This window comes from Natator depressus, chromosome 2 (assembly GCF_965152275.1).
Source record: "Natator depressus isolate rNatDep1 chromosome 2, rNatDep2.hap1, whole genome shotgun sequence".
In the NCBI taxonomy this organism is placed as follows: Eukaryota; Metazoa; Chordata; order Testudines; family Cheloniidae; genus Natator; species Natator depressus.
In genome coordinates this window covers 175,830,659-175,853,381 of record NC_134235.1, presented here as the reverse complement: position 1 = coordinate 175,853,381, position 22,723 = coordinate 175,830,659, and the positions used below count along the sequence as shown (strand labels likewise).

General features: G+C 40.6%; 1 protein-coding gene across 1 annotated transcript in view; it reads right to left on the bottom strand.

Annotated features, from left to right (window-relative positions):
* MATCAP2 (microtubule associated tyrosine carboxypeptidase 2) overlaps positions 1-22,507 on the bottom strand; it is a 48,881-nt gene extending 26,374 nt beyond the window's left edge. Inside the window, exons 1-2 of the mRNA XM_074945346.1 lie at positions 22,044-22,507; positions 5,156-5,844 (exon numbers count right to left, since the gene is read on the bottom strand). Coding sequence (XP_074801447.1) covers positions 5,156-5,844; positions 22,044-22,071 — 717 coding nt within the window. The 5' untranslated portion in view covers positions 22,072-22,507. The remainder of the gene's footprint in view (positions 1-5,155; positions 5,845-22,043) is intronic.
* Positions 22,508-22,723: the final 216 nt, after the last annotated feature.

Here is a 22,723-nt window from a genome sequence, read left to right as displayed (position 1 = left end):
ACCACAACAATAATACATTAATTATATAATAATCAGTAATATGTTTAAGCAAGAATGAACAATAGGGAGTGTTCCAGGCTAGGATCCTGCCACACCTTGAGGGGGTTGTTAGTCATGAGGCCAAAGGCAGAGCAATGCAACTCCCCAAGAAGCCGTAATATGTTGTATCAGCAAGATCCATGTATCTTTTTATCCTTGTAAGTCTAAAGTTACTCTGTGCAATTATTTATTATGACACTGCCTTTAAAAAGCTCTTAAATAATTTGATCAAAACTGTAATAAATCCTTTGTGAAAAAAGTTTCATATTTCAATTCTGTAAATAGAAAAAAATGTTAAAATCATTCCTTTAAAAGTCAAGTCAAAGTGCTTCACACACATTGCTAAAATTGGCCTCTCTACACTCTTGTGGGGACTCGGGGAGGTAATAAATGTCCCTATTTACTAGCTGGGAAACTGACGCACAGATAGGTTACGGCCAACATTTTCAGAAGTGGCCGCTGGTTTTGAGAGCCTCAGTTTTTGGAAGTCCAACTTAAGATACCTCAGGCAGGACTCTCAGAAAGTCCTGAACACCCACAACTCCCACTGACCTCACTTGTAGTTGTGGGTGCCCTGCACTTTCAAGCCCTAGAAGTCTCAAGACGAGCACACCAAGAATGGAGGCAAACAAATTAGTAGCCACTTTGGAAAATTTGGTGGTAAGTAACTAGCTCAAAGTCACACAGCAAGTCAGTAACAGAGTCAGGAATGAAATCCAGGAATCCTGACTCCTGTCCCCTACTTTGATCACTCAATTTATCTTAAATAAAAATAAAAACTTTACAAAAATCTTTATTTTACATGTTTTAAGTGGCTTCCTACTCCCAAGGCTTTCCCCAATTCCTTTTTTTCTCCTCTTTTTCCACCCTAGCCACCACTTGAGGACCTACTTTTTCATTTAATTTTTACTAGATGCTGAGTCGGAAGCAGCATGTGGCATTAGCATCATCTCTGTTGTTGGGGTGTGGAAGTGGGAGTAAGAAGGCAGTCCTCCCGCATGCTAAGGGCTGCTGAGAGATGGGTCCCAGCAATGGCTTCAACATACTGTTTCTGTCAGAACCAAGTATCTCATCAGGGCTTCAGAGAGATGCTTCAAACACGAAGGGCAGCCCGCACTAGTCCCAGTTCAACTTTTTTTAAAAATTAAATGAAAAAACAGCTCTCATTGGTGGGGACTAAGCCTTGTTAAGAAACAGAGATGAATAAGGAGGAGGGAGAGCTGGAAGGAATCTTGAGAGCGAAGTTGGGCAAAAGGAGTGGCAAAGATGACGAGAATAAGAACTAATCTCTAAAGCTAGGAAAGGGATGGTATCTGAAAAGAGCACGGTAAATTAGAGTGATGACAAAGGGATTGAGAAGAGATTTGAGGATGTGGATGAAAATATATGTAATGCCTGGCGCTGAGTAAGTTTGTTCACAACATGAAAGCTCATAGATAAAGGAAAATAAAGAGGTTTAGTAAATGCAATTACAGGTAATCTTTAGTAGATAATCCTGCATTTTGACATGGTTTAGAGAGGAATGTTGATACTACCTGTGATGCAGTTTAGCAATAGAAGCAGCTCTGACATATGGCACTGTCCCAGAAGAATGCTCTGCCATTTAACTAATCAGAATGCAGTATTTTCTAATACTACTTCATTATAAATAGCAGTGAGGAAATTTCTTTAGAACACTGAACACAAATGAAGCTCTTGGTGACAGGAAACTCCGATCACTAATGCTAGGCTAGGAGTCTCTGTAAACCAGTGGATAGAGCACTGGCCTCAGAGTCAGGAGACCTGGGTGCTATTGCTTGTTGTGTGACCTTGAACAAGTCACTGAACCCCTCTGTACCTCTATTCCCTATCTGAAAATGGGGTTTGTGATACTTACTAGCCATTGTAAAGTGCTTTGAAACCTATGGATCAAAAGCACTATGTAAATATTAGGTCCTCATTCCTGTGAAGAGGTGGACAGAATCCTTTGAGGATCATGAGATGAACCCTTCTTAGCTAGATGAATTCGACTCCAATGGAGAATAACCTATTAAAATATGTAAAAGTGTTGGGATAGATTGAGGACACTAACAGCAGCCTAACCCATCCACAGTGCAAATACAACCATTTTTATGCTCTCGCCTGATCCAATTATAATAAACATGGTTGAACTGTGTTCATGACACAGCCATGTGTCAACTGAGTTTGTGTGTCCACAACTATTACACTATCTGTGCAGTCTGAGGAAAACCTGGGCAGTTATCCCAGTGCCAAAGTAAGGTACAGAGAGCCTGAGCATAGGCAGTACCTGCAAAGATGGGACAATGCACTGTTCTTCTGCACAGAGCTGAAAGAAAGGAAAACTAGCCAAACCAGTTACAAAGACATAGTCAGGGGATCAAGTCAGCAGTGTTACATTCCAGGAAGCCAATCATGGGTAAGTTGTTAGAAATTTATTTGGATTCTCTTGTAGAAAGAAAGCTCTTCCAGAATAATTATAGGTAACCAATCAAAGCCTGAGAATGTTGCAAAAACATTGAGGCCTATGTCCTGTTATAGGGAAAATGCTTTATGTACTGTATATAGCAGTGTTTGACTACAAACTACTTGACATACTGGGTACTGTTTGTTAACTAGTTCCAAGAGTTGAACTGTCTCTTCAGAATGTATCAGTCACTATAAAAGGCTATAGAGTGTTCCCCCTTCTCTTCCCAAATTCATTTTTCAGTTCAGACTTTCAGTTCACACTGAAGTGAGGCAACAACTTATACGGCCCACATCTTAGCAAGAATATACAAGTTACTGATTGTCATTTTGGATAATATGTTGGTTCATCTGGACAAAATCTGTAAGAGTCTAAATTCAAATCTGCAGGAAGATGAGGTTTTCTACAGTTAATGAAAAAAAAATAGTGCCATCTGCTGAGATTGGTATTATTTGAGTTATGACTACTGATATTTTGTTTATTTTAAGTCCAGAATCTGTTTATTCAATCCTTAACAAGTCAGACTTTGAGATGTTATTTCTTATAATTTCAATCACTTAAAATAATGAATCTGATCAGCCACTTGCAGCTCTATCTGGGAAGAGAAGTTTTCCCTTGTTACGTGCCTGACTAAAGAGAAAACATCAGAAATATCAGAGTTCACTGGACAGAAGACAAACGTGCTGCATTATTTTTGTATTATGATATTAAAAATTGTGATTCTCTGCATTTAATTCTAAAGTAGAAAAGCTTAAAGTGACACATCAGACCTAAAATCAGACAGCATATTGCTGAGGAACCATTCACTATTAGAAAAGGCATGCATTCATTATTACAGTGTTTTGGTTTACTGAAATAGGCTGAAAGAAATCAAACCTTTAAACAGATATTTCACAGGTTTTTGTATATGCGATCTTCACATAAAATCTTTTTAAGGTCTCATTTTTTAAAAAAATTCCAACATACCAGGCTGAATTGTTTGTTTTTTCATAATATCACTAGCTGTTTTTTAATTTAAGTGCAATCTGCAACATTTAGTTTAACAATAAAACTATTGAATTAGTTATAGACGGAAAAGAGGACCTGAATTTAAAATCATCTTTTTTTTTAATGCTTCTAAAATTATCCAAAGAGCAAAAGGACATTTGTTTAAAAAAAAAGACAGAAAGAGAAAGAAAAAACCAAATACATATGCTCCTCAATAGAGGATTTTTTTGCCACTTTTTAGGACAGAGTAGATAAATTATAAATTCTGTTTTTCATAATGGTAATAATAAAACCAAGCTAGTGGGTTATATTAATATATATATTTTAATATAAATCTGCAAACTACACTTTGAATATCATAAGATAGCTATATGAATCATGAAAAAATGGATCTCTGAGCACGTCAGTGGCCATAAAATTCTCCCTAAAGCAGACGTTAGAATCATGGGTGCTTGTTTTTTTGTTTTAAATTTTTGCACTGAGCTTCTTTGTTGTTTTGAAGTGAAATAATTTGCCTTCTCATGCTCACAAAACCAGAGCCTACTACACAATGACAGGGCTTGTAACCAGGGCATCACTTACAATATTGGATTCTTTGTTAAACACATTTTCCAAACACCCTTTATTCCCTAGGCTAGTCAAGGACCGTACCAAAAAAGCACTAGTGGAAAGAGGGTCACTTCTGAAACTGGGTAGATAAGCACTGACTGTGTCTTATTTTGTTTACAGTTAAAATAGTTTAAAATTAAAATAAAAACATTTTGAGCCTGAGAATACATAGGTAGGAAGCCACATTACTAAAACAAACGGAAAACTCTGCAGATTTGTGATCAGACAAACAACATCATCCCAGTAACCCAAAATAATCCACACTGAAATTAGGCCATGTATCATAGGAAAACTGATTTATGCAGCTTTACCTGTCCCTGGAACAGAATTTCAGTCACAGTCAAGGGCATGGGCACTGATTTGCTGCCTGACTGAGCCGGATACAATGTGAAAATCCTTCCAAAGCAAATTAAACCAAATGAAATCAACACATGCTTATCCAATAATTGTGACCTTAAGACAAGCAATAATGAATGTATGATTGCCCCCTAAATCCCTGTGTCATCAAGAGGACTGGCAGGTTTTCTAGGCTCTTTCTCTCCGGCGCCCCCTTGAAACATATACAAAAAAAGCCTACTTTATTCACTGTATTTTTCTTGGATTAGATCCCATGTAATTACTATGTGGTCCCTTTTATGCTTTAAATGGGGTTAGAGCCACAAAATGTTATAGTAAAACCTTTATCCATAGAGTAAACTACTCAAAGAAAACAAGAAATAAAGAAAGACATCTAGTAATTAACAGTTTGTGGACAAATCCTTATAGATTATGATAGTATGTTTTAGGTGCTTTAGTCCTGAAAAAGATTTTTAAAATCAAATCACGTTCAAAGTGAAAAGGCTGCTATAATACAGATGTGCATTCAGTACTTCTAATGTGGCATATAATTTGTATTCTGTCAGATGCCGTATTTTCATACTCTATTTTAATGTAGCCTGTTATGAGATAATGAAGACTGTTCTCACCTCAGCAAACAAAGCCAAATGCTGTCTTTATAAGTGGGAAAAGGTACTACAAAGAGGAGTGAACAAGGAACATGTGTAACAATAACTATACCTGTTTAAGAAACTTGTTGGATGCTTGGCTGTGCTTAGCTAACACATTTGGCAATGCAGGATTTGCGTATTCAAATTGAGGATTATAGGTAAAATCAGACTTGAAGAATTTAATCTTCTCTTTTTCCACATTGGAAGGCTTGATAGCAGTTAGTATACAGAGTTTTCGGCCAGAGACATCTACTTCTTTACCATGGCTTTTTGACAATTGAGGATGCTTTGGCTTTGGTAGACTAGAAAAATAATGTCTCTTAGCCTTGCTTTTGGGTCGAGGTGGCAGTCCTATGCTGTTCCCTGCAACGGAAATACTGTGTGTAAACTTTACACTGCTGGACACTGGGCTAGCGATAAAGATGGATGGCTGCCTCTTCATGCAATACCAGCCACTGCTGAGCAAAGGTAGTGGGACTTTGATCTTGCGGTGCTCGTTGCTTCGCGAGGTAGTAGAAGACTTGGTGGACTTTCTGTTCCTCTTGTGGTGGGCAGATGACAGCTTTTGAGAGTGGTGTTTTTTCTCCTCTTTGCTTTGCAGAAGGACATTGTAGCTACTGGTTCCTGTTGTGAAAATATCCTTAAGGATTCCAGAGGACAGGTGCTGAAGACTGCTTTCATTCTTAATGATCAGCTTATGTTCTTCTGAATTTAAGACTGATTTTTTAGAGAGCTCTTGCTTAGGCCAATGAAGTTTTTCTGCATTTAAAAAAAAGAAGAAAATGGAAAGCTAGAACAAATCTGACTGTTCTGTGATGACACAATAAACAATACACAGTTCTTAGGACCTAACAGAATAACAAGTATGAAACAGAATCTGAATACAAAGTAACTTTTTACATGACTACAACTACCTTAAGACAATCTTGATTTTAAGATAAAAGGAAACAGGCGTGTGTGTGTGTGTGTGTGTGCGCGCGCGTGTGCACACATATTGTTAAACAAGCTAGATGTGGAATTTCAGACCTAATTTGCACAAGCAACTCTGCCTATCTCAGTGCACATCTCAGTGACTACCTTGTTTAAATTCAGGTGCTGTTCATGTGTATACACATTTAAATAGTTCAGTTATATAATTATCTTTTCTACTTGTGTTTACTTTGAAGCAAATTATTATTATCTTTAAAGATTCTTTCAAAAAGTAATTGCTGTTTAAAAATATTGTGATCCTTGAATTATACAAGCAGTAAGAGGCAGTCTGTAGGTGCATGGGAAAGGGAGACATGCCTCAGAAACTCTCCTCTTAGGCTATGTCTACACATAGGGCAGCATGTAGAGTACATACACCGTACGCCCCGCTAGCATGGGTACAAATAGCAGTGAGGCACAGCTTAGGCAAGTAAAATAAAGACACACCAGTACCGTATGATTGGAGAATTGCTAACATAGTTCCTATTTTTAAGAAAGGGAAAAAGGGTGATCCGGGTAACTATAGGCCTGTTAGTTTGACATCTGTAGTATGCAAGGTCTTGGAAAAAAATTTGAAGGACAAGTTAGTTAAGGACATTGAAGTCAATGGTAAATGGGACAAAATACAACATGGTTTTACAAAAGGTAGATCATGCCAAACCAACCTGATCTCCTTCTTTGAGAAAGTAACAGATTTTTTAGACAAAGGAAACGCAATGGATCTAATTTACCTAGATTTCAGTAAGGCGTTTGATACCGTGCCACATGGGGAATTATTAATTAAATTGGATAAGATGGGGATCAATAGGAAAATTGAAAGGTGGATAAGGAATTGGTTAAAGGGGAGACTACAGTGGGTCCTACTGAAAGGCGAACTGCCAGGCTGGAGGGAAGTTACCAGTGGAGTTCCTCAAGGATCGGTTTTGGGACCAATCTTATTTAATCTTTTTATTACTGACCTCGGCATAAAAAGTGGGAGTGTGCTAATAAAGTCTGCGGATGATACAAAGCTGGGAGGTATTGCCAATTTAGAGAAGGACAGGGATATCCTACAGGAGGATCTGGATGACCTTGTACACTAGAGTAATAGTAATAGGATGAAATTTAATAGTGAGAAGTGTAAGGTCATGCATTTAGGGATTAATAACAAGAATTTTAGTTATAAGCTGGGGACACATCAATTAGAAGTAACGGAGGAGGAGAAGGACCTTGGAGTATTGGTTGATCATAGGATGACTATGAGCCGCCAATGTGTTATGGCCGTGAAAAAAGCTAATGCGGTCTTGGGATGCATCAGGAGAGGTATTTCCAGTAGGGATAAGGAGGTTTTAGTACCGTTATACAAGGCACTGGTGAGACCTCACCTGGAATACCTTGTGCAGTTCTGGCCTCCCATGTTTAAGAAGGATGAATTCAAACTGGAACAGGTATAGAGAAGGGCTACTAGGATGATCCGAGGAATGGAAAACTTGTCTTATGAAAGGAGACTCAAGGAGCTTGGCTTGTTTAGCCTAACTAAAAGAAGGTTGAGGGGAGATATGATTGCTCTCTATAAATATATCAGAGGGATAAATACCGGAGAGGGAGAGGAATTATTTAAGCTCAGTACCAGTGTGGACACAAGAACAAATGGATATAAACTGGCCACCAGGAAATTTAGACTAGAAATTAGACAAAGGTTTTAACCATCAGAGGAGTGAAGTTTTGGAACAGCCTTCCAAGGGAAGCAGTGGGGACAAAAGATCTATCTAGCTTTAAGATTAAACTCGATAAGTTTATGGAGGAGATGGTATGATGGGATAACATAGTTTTGGTAATTAAATATTCATGGTAAATAGGCCCAATGGCCTGTGATGGGATATTAGATGGGGTGGAATCTGAGTTACCCAGGAAAGAATTTTCTGTAGTATCTGGCAGATGAATCTTGCCCATATGCTCAGGGTTTAGCTGATCGCCATATTTGGGGTCGGGAAGGAATTTTCCTCAAGGGCAGATTGGAAGAGGCCCTGGAGGTTTTTCGCCTTCCTCTGTAGCATGGGGCATGGGTCACTTGCTGGAGGATTCTCTGCTCCTTGAAGTCTTTAAACCACGATTTGAGGACTTCAATAGCACAGATATAGGTGTGAGGTTTTTTGCAGGAGTGGTGGGTGAAATTCTGTGGCCTGCGTTGTGCAGGAGGTCAGACTAGATGATCATAATGGTCCCTTCTGACCTAAATATCTATGAAAAAAAAAAACCTTAAGCTATATATGCTTCCTGGCTCTCTACATGTCCTAGCAGTGCCTCTCCTGCCTACACTGCTATCTTTAGCCATGTAGTGTCCCACTGAGTCCCCAGTGCTGGAGCCTTTCCCCACCATAGGGAGCTGCCGGAGCCTTTTCCTGCTGCAGCGAAAGACTCAGTAGTGGGCAGATGCTCTGGCAGGCAAGAGGCAAAGGGGAAAGGCCCCTGCCAGAATCTTTCACTGTCGCTTTTAGCTACACACAGCCATATGGCTGCTGTCTGCTTTTCACTGTGGTATGTAGCTACATGTACCCTACATGTCACTGCCAGTGTAGACAAGACCTTAGACACAGTTCCTCAGGGACTCCTCTATTGTGCCGGAGAGGAAAATAATGTGTAAAGTCCTTTAAGAGTGTGATTTATTCTCCCACATGCATCTAGTCTGCGCTGCAAGACACTGAATAGTAGGGGCAGAACCACAGATCTCATCTACCTGCTACTCTCAGCCCAGTTGCTCCTGGTATGAGAAAGCCACAAGTGTCCAGGCTCCAATGCAAGCAGCCCTAATGTTACCACACAATGGAATGAGGGGTACCTTAGTACTCCCTTCTCCTCTGAGCTGCTGTGTTATCTAGCCTATAAATAAGCCCCTTCGTTTTCAGTTTAAACTGAGTTTGACTGAAAAAATCCCACTTTTAAAAAAAGTATTATTTGTTTTTTTCTGATTTTCACCCTATTTTTGTATCATTCAAATATATAAAAAATAACTTGTTTTAGTAGGAAAATACAATACATTGCGTGAGATATATGTATTACGATAACACATTAGTCTGTATGTATATGCAAAGCTACCTGTTGAAGTACAGCTACATGTATTAGTCTGGAAGATACATACAATAAACAAACAGGCATGCACGCAAGCTCTGAAGTGCATGCACCTCTGAACGTACTGATGAATCTCACACCCATCACATACACATTTCAAGCTGTTAACAGATAATGGTTTAAATATTTGACACACTAAAATGAGAAGAAAACAAAAAGCTGTAGCAGAATACCTTTCAGAACACAAGGAAAGTATTAGAAATTTAAAAAAAAAACAGGAGAAAAGGATGAAGTTAAGTGTATGTGCTGCAAATGGTGTAGCCCAATGATTAAATGCAAATATTTATAGGCTGATAGTTCTAAGTCTACAGCAGTAAACTGTTTATTCAAATTAACATTTTTATTTGGGGCTTAGATATGCATTGCTTTTTAAACTCAGAGGTGGCATTGTGTTTTTAGTTCTGTTTTAGTTCTGCAGCAAACCACACTGAATTCCATTAATCAAAGCATTAATCTACTGAATACTTTTTTTCCCTATCCTTCTGTCCACCAAAATAAACCACAATATTTACCCAGAAAAAAATATTAAGATTTTTCCACCAATTTTCACCTGTTTTTATTGTTGTAGTAATAAACACCAATAAATTCCTGGCAAAAATTAAAATAGCCAAAAATGAAGGGCCCTACCTATAAAGAAACTGTCCCTCTCCAGAAAACTCCCCAGAATAAGGTCCCAGAGAAGTGAGGAATATCTAGGATATGCCAGCCCCTGCGAACAAATTTCAACATGACAAAAATGGTAGGATATAGTCAGGTATTTAGTATATTTCCCCAAACTCACATTTTTAGTTGCCGGGGGTTTATCAGTTAACACTCAAAACCCTCCATTAATTAAGACTATTAAGAAAAGAGAGCAATTAGTACCAAAGCCATTTCTAAGGAACTTAACCCCATATTTTCAAAACATCTACTCAAAGCTGTATAATATCAACACTCAGCTGGGTTTAAAAAAATGTGCTTTAAAGTATAAAAATGATGAACTAAACTAAATTCAATAGGCAAATAAAGTTCCTTAAGGTCTGCGTAGCAAAGAAGTGTGGGCCTCCCTCTGAGATTGACAGTAAGGGAGGCCCACACACCCCTTGATGGGCGGAACCAGGAAGTCCATGCCAGAAGCAGAGAGGCGGGACAAGAATAGGAAGCATAAAAGGCGGGCCCTGTAACTCAGCTGAGTGGGAATTGCTGGGGGAGATAGACATGCTGTGCTTGCTGCTGGAGCCTGAGTGAGATCTCTGTGCAGGAGGCCCCTTATCTACCCGAACAGCCAGGCATGTCTGATGCTGAGGAGTTGCTGGGACTGCTACTTGCAGTGTACCCTGGGGAGATGGAGGATGACCCTTGAATGCAGATATGCCTGATGGGGAGTATAGGAAGCAGCCATGGGGAACTAGACCACTGTCTGGCAATGGTGCTGTTGGAGACATAGTCACTGTTTTGTGGGTGAAGTCCTTGCTGACTCAGTGACAGAACACTCTGTCCTGGGCTGGGACATGGTGGTGTTGGGTGGGCCTGTGTCCCCCCTGAAAGCCCACCCCTGGGGTGGGGGGCAGTACTCCCTATCTTTAGGCTGGGAGGTTTGCATTCCTCAGACACCACAGACTCTGCTTGGTGCTTGTCCCTTGCTGGAGCCCCTAGACTGGTTGGTGCTTGCCCCTTGTGTGGGTCCCTTGACTGCTTGGTGCTCACCCCTGCCTGAGGGCTAGAGTATTAGACTGCAAGGTGCCTTGCCCTGCCCAAGTGCCTGGGCCCCTGAATGGTCCCTAACTACTTTACTGTGCTTGAGGGTGGGAACTCTAAACTGGGGCTCTGCCTCAGCCTATGGGCTTAGGCCCTGAAATCATTTGCTGCTCTCCCTTGCCTGAGGTTGAGCCCAAGAGACTGCTAATCCCCGGCCCCTCCCCCCCTTTGATAGACTGCTACTCCAGTGGATGACAGCAAGAGGTGTGGCCTCCCTCAGGGATTGACTGTGAGAGACAGCCACACACCCCTACAGGCCTACCGACTGTGTTAAATCCACTTTTGCAAAGCCAGTCCCTTGTTCCCCTGCTGGGCTGTGTGGTAGGGCAGCTCTAATGGCTTGGAGCCCTGCTGGCTTCAACTCTGCAGCTGGTTCCTTCCCCTGCAACATCCCTCAGGGAGGAGGGAATCTCTACAGTGCCAAGCAGTGGCACATAAAAGTTAATACAGTCTCCATCCATATGTAGCATCTGTGCTGATTCCTCATGGAGTTAGTGGAAGAATGATGTGCATTTCACTGGCCCTATCTACTCCTCCCAAGCAGATCCTCAGCACTACAGTTGGGCTTCTGCAGGGCCTAAGGGACTAAGAGGGTAGGGTTGCCAATTTTGGTTAGACATATTCCTTGAGGTTTATCACATGACAGACAATAGAACATTAACAAAGGGATCATTAAATCCCTCCCAGGTAACTGAATCAATAGTTTAATTCCAGCTTTGTTTTCCTAGTAAAATTAGACTTGGCTCTCAGAACAAATGAGACCAAAAACACCATACCACTATGTAAGTTTTCATGCTTTATGAATTCATTTTCATTTTTCACACTATACAAACTCATGTTGTTCAGTGCTACTGGGGATACTGGTGCAAGCAGTAAACTGATCAAGATACTGTGGTCTCACATTTTGCATGAATGTACACATCTAGAAATGGGGAAAATACCACACATCTTGGAGCGTCCTTCCAACACTGAAAGGATGGAGTTAGAAGTACAGTAGAACTTCAGAGTTACGAACTCCAGAGTTACAAACTGACTGATCAACCATGCACCTATTTGGAACCAGAAGTACGCAATCAGGCAGCATCAGAGCCAAAAATAATAATAAAGCAAATACAGTACTGTGTTAAACATAAATTACTAAAAAAGAAAGGGAAAGTTTAAAATTTTTTTTGACAAGGTAAGAAAACTGTTTCTGTTTCAATTAAATGAAGATGGTTAAAAGCAGCATTTTTCTTCTGCCTAGCAAAGTTTCAAGGCTGTATTAAGTCAATGTTCACTTGTAAACTTTTGAAAGAACAACCACAACGTTTTGTTCTGAGTTAAGAACACTTCAGAGTTATGAACAACCTCCATTCCTGAAGTGTTCATAACTCCTAAGGCTCTACTGTATTTTCCCTGCTCTGACAAGCAGATATTATGTAAGATTAGTTTTGCTTTATGGTCAATTTGAGAGACTTCCTTTAGGCTTGGCACAGAGATGGCTTCAGGGCATTACAGTTCAAGTTTAATAAAATCAGTTTAATCAACGCAGGACAGATTGCTTACCTAGCTTATTTTGCTTTGGCGTATACTGTAGTGGTGTGCAAAATCACAATTCCCAGCATAAAGAAAACAATATCAAGTATCTGTCCCACAGAGTATGGTGCAGTCAGGATACTCTCCAGTGGGCTAAAGTTCACAAGCCACATTAGTATACATCTATTGCTACACAATGAAAGGTCCTTTTGGCAACAAGAAAAGGATTGCTCTCATCTCTTTCTTGGGGAGAGGGTGAAAGGAGGAAGGTAGGGAAACCTACCTTCAGGCATATATTAAATCTAACAATGTGAGGCTCTTTGCCTTTAAGAAAGGTGGATGCTTGAAAACTTGCCCTTTAGCAAGTGACCTAACCTAGTCTCTAAATGTTGGAGTGCCAATCTGATTGCCGGATCATGTGAAATCTTACACAAAATTTTGGGCACACAGTTTTGGTTGTGCATGCAAAACTGGAAGTGTATATTTACTGACCACCTTTGAAAATTTAGCCACAGTATTTACAAAACAATTAAATTCCAGCTATCTAACAGTGGAAATTTGTCACCTTTACTATGAACCTAACCAAAACAGTGTTGAGGTAGAGAAGGGTTTTCTATTGCTACAATGTAAGCAATTCTTTGGAACTGAAGAAGCATGTCACAAGCATATCTAAGAAATAATAAAAGTGAAATAGAAGTAAAATGCAAAAAAAAACCAGTCCAGAATAAAATACAATCCCAGAGATTCTTGCATAGGGTGACCACATCGCAAGTGTGAAAAATCGAGACGCTTTTATTTTCAGGGGCATAGTTGCCTATAGAAGACAAAGCCCCTAATACCAGGACAGTTCTGATGATGAAAATAGGATGTCTGGTCACCCTACCCTTGCATCAATCTAATATCATGTACCTATTTGGGGATGCACATGCCAATGGAGCTTTTGGGTCGAAGTACTACTGTCATGGCAATCCATGAATGGATCACGCAATTATCTGCCAATCTCTGCATAACACAGGGCAGCAGCAGCAGCAGCAAACAATCCGAATCCTGTTGTGACTATCATGCATATGTGGGTGTTGCGGTCTGGGCTGTAGATTCCCAGATCCACGCAGCTCAAATATATGGTAAATGTTCCACCAACTGCCACCTCCAAATCTGTAGTTAGATTTAAATGTGCATTCTGCAAGAAAAAGCCTTACAACCATCTGCCAAACACCGTATGGGCTCTTTAAACGTTCTCCAACCTAAATTTACATAGAATATGACCAGGATTAATATTGGTGAGACACACTTGTGTTGGAAGATAAGGGTCAATGGATGAGCCAAAAGATTTGAATAATTATAACAGATATTATTTTCCATAGATTATACAAAGGTCAAAAATTGTGTAACTGTTGTGCTGAATCCTCTATCTGATACTGTAATCTTCACTACTTTATTTTCCAAAATAAAGTGGAAGGGACTGACATTCTGAGACATAATGGCAAAGTATCCTTGAAAAAGTGTTGTGAAAATTCAATTGTTTTGGCATATAATCAATTAAACTGGTGACTGATAATGATTAAAACATTTATGATATTTTACTTGCCCTGGGCCAGTGACAGGTGTATATAAATCTGATTTTTATCAGTGACCTCTCACCTCGGTTGTGCCATGTCACTGCCAACCTGTGGCACTGTATATTTTTGGTGTCATGACACAACTGAATAGTAGGCATGAGACCAGCCTGTCAGTTCACTGCTATACATGCAAACAGGCCTCAAAATGGTACAGTCCTTCTTGCAAAATAAATGATCGATTTGCTGTTTTTTCACATTGTTTTCAACAATGATACAAAGAAAAGCATATCCATTTTACTTCAGAAGTCCGAAATATCAAAAGATGATGCTAAATAATACTCTCATATACTGAATTTATTCTGCTTGAAACACATTAATGTTTTGAAATGTCATTATGATTGTTTTAAGACATGGCTACAATGTCCCTTGAAGACCTCCATGTGGAAGCAGGATTATATCTGTCCCAAACGGTCAAACAAAATTCTTAATGGCACTAAAAGCCTCTCGAGGATTGTTCCCAAATCCACAGGATGTTCTTAAGTGCTAATCTTAGAGCCTTCACCAGATGTGCAGCCATACATCTGGTTTCCCGCTTACTTACACCAGTGTGCATTAGAGTAGCTCAACTGAAATCTCTGAAGTAGATGAGAGGAGACTCAGGTGCAATAATCTTATCTTCTGCCTAATGCCTCTACATCTGCAGAGGCTGACACACTTCAGTTGCTCCATCTAAGAGGTAGAACATTATTTGGGCCTGAAATGTCCTTCACTGCAGCAAATATCAGAAAAGTCAGTTTTGCAGATCTGTTAGACTGACTGAGGACATGGTGCACAGCCATATTTGCTCTATATTTTCTGTGAGCAGTGCCATTAGGTGTGCAAACAAAAATGTACAAGCTACACACAAAACACTGTCCTTGACCCATATGCTCCCAACTCCAATACACTGCAATGGGAGTTTTTTCCGTACAGGGCAGTATCAGATCTTAAGGGAAAACTGTCCACTTGAAATCTATTATACTTTTTAATGTTAGATACAAGTAGTTGCAGGCCCTCTACCACCCCCCAAATCCTTCTGCCAATTGTTACAACCACTTCTTTTTTTTTTTTTTTTTTTTAATTTCCCTCCCCTATTACTGCATTACTACACAATTAACAGGGAAAACTGACAGGGAAACAATGAAAGTGATTTGAAACATTGCTATCAAATGCACACAGTGAGTAAACTAATGTTATTTTCCTCTTTTTTTTTTTTTTTTCATTTTTAGTTATCCTAAGAGCTACAAGTAGCAAAATAGGCCAAATAAATTTAGACAATGATTTTTTCCTTAGTTTGATGGTGTCCCTTTTAAGTGCACAGTTTATATATACACCATTAAAGACATCCCTCTTTCTTTTCCTGATTACTATTGAGATCAGTGTGAGTTTTGGGTTTAAAAAAATTATATGTAGCATATGGCTGTGATACTTTGGGGTTCAATCCAAGCCAGTAGGGCAGAGGTGGGCAAACTATGGCCTGTGGGCCACATCTGGCCCGTGGGACCGTCTTGCCCAGCCCCTGAGCTCCCGGTCGGGGAGGCTAGCCCCCGGCCCTTCCCCTGCTGTCCCCCCTCCCCAGCAGTTACACCGCTGCGTGGGCAGTGCTCTGGCCCGCCGTTCCTGTCAGGCAGTGCGGTGGTGTGGCTGGCTCCAGCGTGGTAAGGGGGCGGGGAGCAGGGGGGTTGGCTAAGGGGCAAAGGGTCCCGAAGGGCAGTCAGGGGACAGGGAGCACAGGGCAGTTGGATGGGGCGGAAGTTCTGGGGGAGGGGGGCAGTCCGGGAATGGGGAGCAGGGGGAGTTGTATAGGGGGTGGGATCCTGGGGGGCGGTTGGGGGCGGGGGTGTGGATAGGGGTCATGGCAGTCAGGGGACAGGGAGGGGGGGAGGGGGCAGGGTCCTGGGGGGGGCGGTTAGGAGCGGGGTGTCCTGGGAGGGGGCGGTCAGGGGTCAAGGAGCAGGGGGGTTGGATGGGTCAGAGGTTCTGAGGGGGTCGGGAAGTGGGAAGGGGTGGATTTCTGACTTAATTTTATTTATTTCAATTTATACAACAGAAAATAAAATTAAAAAGAGCATCTGTTCCAGACTCTGGGCAACTCTGATGACCTCTGTAAAACTATGTGATATACTCACAGGTTCTCTCAGTTGATCCCACTACATAATACCCAGCAACTGCAACTGTATCACAAAAACACAATACCTCTGACAAAAAATCATTAGAGTCCCTTAAAACCACATTATCCCAGTTTGGCTTTCTCCATATCTTTTGCTCCCCTCTGCAACACACACACAGAAGCTGCGAACACTGAGGCCCTACCCATGTGTGCAGTCCCTTTCTAACACCTGTGGATTAGCTTGTACACTGACTGGGTAGTTTTCTCCTTATTCCCCTTTTCCTGCAATTAAATATGAAATACTTTCTGCAATACTATGGCTGAGTTCTTAACACTCACAAGTCAGGAAATTGTCAGGATTCCTACAGCAGCTAAAGCTCAGGCACACTGAAAGTTCATAGAACAGCATGAAAACCAACACCATACACTGTACAGCAATAGAAAATATAGGGGACTTGATTCTGATTTCTCTTACAATGGTTTTATACTACTATAACTCCATTTACTTAAGTGGAGTTACATGTGATCTATCCCACTGCAAAAGGAGACTCAGGCCCAAGACTGGGGATGAGTTGTGGTTGTTGTGGGAGCCATAATTCTGCCTTTCGTTATTTGTGTATGTGGAACCTCATCAAAATGTTGTATTAACACATATTTTGCATTTATAAACTGCATTTATTTTAGCCTATGCCTAGCTTCAGATCATGTAGAAACACAGTGGCAGCAAATATTTGTTGGAGGTTATTAAAATTATTACTATAGATTTAAATTTCATATAATTTCTTACTGAAATTATTTGCTTTCAACATCTAGAAACTGGCATGTTAATACCATAATTTATTACATTGTAACTAAGCGCCTGATCTGAAGTTCATTGAAGGGTTTTTTTTTTTCCATTGACTTCAGTGGGCTTTTGATCAGCACTTAGGGCCAAATCCTGGCCCGGTGTACAGCTTAAAGATTGAACACCATACCAGGGATCTCTAAAAAGGCTTGGTGGAAGAAAACTTCTCCCACCTAGGCCACTTGTGGTCATTCTTGCACCCCCAAGGACTGGGTAATTCCCAAGGCTCTTAAATCTTGCTCTGCAGGTGGAGACAATGGAGTGAATGGTTTGATGGATCTTTGTAGTCGCAAATCTCCCTGGCTGTTCCATTCCCTGCTCTCAGAACATAGGAAGCCCATGTGGAGTTAGGCTGCATAGCACACAAGGAGAGTGGCCTTTGCTGCATTAGGGGCAAATCCTGTCCCTCTCATTGTACTGATTTTGGGGAGAATCTTTGCACGGAGGTCCTCAGAAAGATTTCTTCCCCAGCCCCTCCCCCCCCCCCCCCGTGTGTTTAATTGTGGGAAGGTAAAGATATGGCTGTGACTTTTTAGTTTTGTGGCTGTCATTTTAGAGCATGACTCTCAATAAGTTACCCTAATATGATTTTTTTTTTCTATTCAATAACAGCGACCACACACAATAACATCATGTGTTTGGCTATTTTGCAGGAAGGCCAAGTAGTTTACAGCATTTCATGTACAAAGTAATAAAGTAGCAAAAGTCTAAAATGGAAAGTTGTAGGGAAGATATCTCACTAATTTCTTTAGGACTGATGTCCTTCCTCTGACTCATCCCACAAATTTGCAGTTATTTTTTTTTGGGTATTTTTAAACTTGTAAACAATTCAGTATTTGTCATGAATATTTAATAGATGGTACATGCTCTGACTGTATTGAAGACTCAAGCTAATGTGCATTGTTTGTGCAGATGGCTGCAGAATCAAAATTCTGATGGTTATGCAATATCATAAATGTGTATGTGCACCAGATTCTTATTTAGCGCAAATGACAGAGGCCAGTGCTTTTGAAGCCTCAGCTTCAGACTCCTAAACCCTCTTTCACTGTGGTGCTAAGTGACCATGGTTTGCAGCACAGTGACAACAAAAAAATCCTGTCTGGCCAGCCTTTTCTTATAATGATAAACATATTCCAGCTGACTCATTATTTATAAATTATATTGCAGTAGCAACCAGTCTCTGCAGTAAGCAAGGAGGCGACCGATCCAAGGATGGGTGCAATAAACAAAGTGTGTTTGGCTCTGTAAAAGCACATATGAAGGCACAGGATGTGAGTCACTGCCCTAGGGCAAGTATAAGGCCTCTCTGGGGAACAGCCCCAGTACTAGGGAACCCTATGCAAAGCATAGAGTGACCTGGTGCCCCCCACTATAGAGAGCATTCTGAGGTGGAACAGCAATGTATTGGGTGAGTATGGCTAAGGCAGACCTGCATTCTGGTGATTCTGTATCCGTGCAAAAGCTTACAGGGGCTGCTGAAACAGGGTCATATCTTAAGGTGGCCTTCTAGGCTGCCCTAATCTACACAGGGTCCGTGCAGGACTCTGGTTGACCATGAATAGGGTAGGCTTCAGCCACCTCCACTTATTCCCTGTCCTGGTAATGAAGCTGGTCCATGGTCCCTACCTGAAGAATTTACAATCTACAGAGACTTCATATGTATAGGTGCATATATAGTACATATGACACGGGTGGCGGTGGGGGAAGTATGTTAGAATGATTGGATTGCAAAGTAAAGAACTCAAAAGATGCCTGTGCAACCTTAATTCAGCCTCCGTGTGCATCTGCATTATTATACAGTCTTTATAAATGTGAATTATGTGTATAATTATGGGTATTTAGTCAATATTTCTTTTTACACTCCTCATTCAGTAAGCCTCAGGAATTATTTAATGCACACCATCCTAACCCTGCACTTAATACCAAATTATCCATTTCCTCCTAGGCATTTCTATAGTGCTCTCACAATGGTAGTATCCAGGTGCTTACAGACATTAATGAATTTCCCTTCACAATACTACTGTGAGATTAGATGGTGGTATTATCCCCATTTTACAGCTGGGGAACTGTGGCACAGAGAAATTAAAGCCAAAATTGTCAAGTGTCCACTAATTTTGGGTGCACAATCTGAGATACCTAGGACCACATTTTTCAGATACTTAGCATTTTTAGACAACTTTAAAAGTTTCCAAGACACTCTCATGTCTGCTAAGTCTCTATCTGTGTGAAGTGAGATTTTTCAGAGGCCCATAACGTGGGTCTTACAATGGGAAAGTGTCAGGAAACCTGAGCCATATAGGCGGTGTGACCAGCTCTGCCATTGACTGAAAATGGTTTTTAATTGTACAGCTTGTCAGTAAGTTCAATAAAAAGAATAATAGCTAATTTTCATGCCATCCCAATAGCTCATACATTAAAACAGATAATTGCCTATCTACAGGGCCTACTCTGTGTTATGAAATGCCTGCAAAATTAAATTTTAGAAGTCAACACTGGTTGTAAGATTCTTTAAAAATTCCACTTAACATTTGTATCTTGCAACCTAATATCTGCTATTCAAAGTGTATTTTTTATATTAAAACTATACATTTAGCTGCAAGGGTAAGTTTCAGCCCACTGGCTTCAACTGGGTTCCAAGAATGATTACTCTGGGTAAGAACCAATGGTCCATCTGGTCCAGCATTAGTTGCCAGTGCCAGATGCTTCAGAGGAAATGAACACAATAGGGCAATTTATCGAGCGTTGTTCAGACTCAACTTCTGGCACTCATAGGCAGAGCATCAGATTGCATCCCTGAAATCTTGGCTAATAGCCATTGATGGACCTATTCTCCATGAACTCATCTAGTTCTTTTTTAAACTCATATATACTTTTGGCCTTGACAACATCCCTTGACAAGGAGTTCCACAGGTTGACTGTGCGTTGTATGAAGTACTTTCTTTTGTTTTAAACCTACTGGCCTAGGTTTTGGGAGACCCCTGAGACTTGTATGTGTGAAAGGGTAAATAACATCTCTTTATTCACTTTCTCCCCACCATTCCTGAGTTTATAGACCTCTATGTATACCCCTTAGTGATCTCTTTTTTAAGATGAACAGTCCCAGACTTTTAAATCTCTCCTCATATGGAGGCTGTTCCACTCCCGTAATCGTTTTTATTTCCCTTCTCTGTAGTTTCTCCTATTCTAATATATCTTTTGGAGATGGGTGCCCAGAACTGCACATAGTGTTCAACGTGTGAGCATACCATGGATTTATATAGTGGCAGTATGATATATTCTGTCCTATTATCTATCCCTTTCCAAATGGTTCTTAACATTCTGTTAGCTGTTGTGACTGCTGCTGCACATTATGCAGAAGTTTTCAGAGAACAACCCACAATGACTCCAAGATCTCTTTCTTGAGTGGCAACAGCTAATTTAGACCCCATCATTTGGATTATGTTTTTCCAATGTGCATTGCTTTGCATTTATCAACACTGAATTTCATCTGCCATTTTCTTGCCCAGTCACGCAGTTTTGTGAGATTCCTTTGTAACCCTTTGCAGTCAGCTTTGAATTTAACTATCTTGAGTAATTTTATATCACCTGCAAACTTTGTCACCTCACTTTTTACCCATTTTTCCAGATCATTTATGATATTATTCAGATTCAGTAGCAGAATCAGAACCCAAAATTAATACCTTCACGGTTAACTATAATTTAAGATTATTATTATTACTGTACATTTCTAGGGGAGACTTCATCTATTCTCCCCTCTAGTTCTTATTTCTATTCCTTTAACTTCCCCAAGTACTGACATTTTCACCATCACTCAACTGACAGTGCCACTACCAATCTGAAGCCATACACATTTTAAAAGCCGATAAAGCTACTCAGGTTAATGCTAATTAAAAGCAATCCTAATAATGAGCATAACAATGTCTTGTGACAGTGCACTTACAATCAACTCCATCATGCCCCCTCATTGCTGGACAGGCTTCCCAGTGGTGGGCTGTATTGGCCAGAAGCACTTTAAGAAATTATGTACAAAAATCTTTTAACAAAGGAATTGTATGGGGAAAAACAAAACAAAACTGGTTTCAAGCTACAGGAAGTTAATGGGATATCCCTGTAGTTTAAAAGTAATTATATACAGTACTGTACATATATTTATTCCTATATCATGCATTTATTATGTAGTGGTACTTTTTAATTGGTATTTATAGTCTATGCTGCTTTCTCTATTATTGTTGTTGTTATATGGTAACTTTGCACAGTTCTCTAAGCATATTAGTGGCAAAGGGGTAGGAAAGATACTGAAGAAATAATTGTCAATACTTTTCACTACTATTATTTTATGCTTTATTTACTTTTGTTACCTCTCTTTTGTGTTTTCATTAAAATGCTGTACTTACATTTAAATTCTACAACTTCTTAGGATCGAAGGGTGCCTCATAATCAAAATTATTAGCATTCCTGTTTAGTGTTTTATTTGATTTTTATATTGCCTCTTTTGTTCTCTCCTTTTTTCATTAAATTTAAGCTGTTTAGGTATGCAGTACACCAAGTCACCTTGTCAATGAACACCTGGGAAGCGAGGGGTTTATAAACTAAGTGAGATCATTTAGTATTTTATTTGGTTGCCATTTTACTGTTTTTTTTTCTGTTTTGATATCATTTTTATTGATGTTGCTAGGAAATGTTTGTATTTTTGCAAGGCTGTGCCCTAGAACATATATCAGCAGGTGGGAGATGGCCACTTCATGAACAAAATTACAAGTCATTTAATATTTAATTCGTGGTTTGGTTTTTTTACTATGGCTTTATTCCAATGTGATCGTTATTCATTATAATCATTATAACAGTGCAGCATCCCAACTTCATCAGGGGACAGAAGACACCTCAGAAACTAAATATTATCAGTTCTAATAATTTAATGGGGAGGTGGGTATTTAAAGTCCATTTTATGCCATTTTTTCTTCACTTTACTGCTTAAACTGTTGCTTTCCTGCTGTAGCTGGCAACTGCAGGAATAGGATGGGAAGGGAAGGATTGAAATCGAATGGTAATAATGATAATAATGAATAGTAATACTCACCAGTGACACGGATGGATTCAAGCATCATTCCTCTTGCAGTCTGTGTGTGTGTCTACCTCTCCTGCCCTAACACCCTAAATATGCCCCCTCTGCATGGAGAGCTGTGAGACACAGGCAAGGAGCAGGGTGGAGATAGTATCCTCCTTTTCTTTATCCACAGGCTGGTGAAAGGGGGAGGCAGGGGAGGAGAGGGCTGAGGTGGCTGCAGCAGTGGGGAGGGTGCAGGGCTCTGTGCAGCCTGTCCCCCACCCAGACCTAGCAACAGCTGCTACCTCCCCTACTCCCTGCTTCAGGGACCGCAGGAAAAGGGCTGGCTAGGCTCTGTTGCCAGGACACCCGCCAGCCTTCCATGGCACGGCACAGCCCTAAGGCGAGAAGGACGGGACAACAAAACGCAGCACCCGCGCAAAGAGGGAGACAATGCGGTTTTCCGCATGGAGACTACAAGTCCCAGCATGCAATGCGCTACAACGGTTCCCAGCAGTCCTATGCACAGCCGGGAGCAAGGTGGAGCATTGCATCCTGGGATTTGTAGTCTGGGAGGGAGGTTAAGCAGCGTTGCCAACCCCAGATACGAGGCAGTGCTGTGTATGCCATAGCCGGCGTGGAGATCTTGCACAGTGGACTGTGGCTGACACCTCTCCATGCCATTGTAGGCAGAGTTGGGCCAATACCCCTAC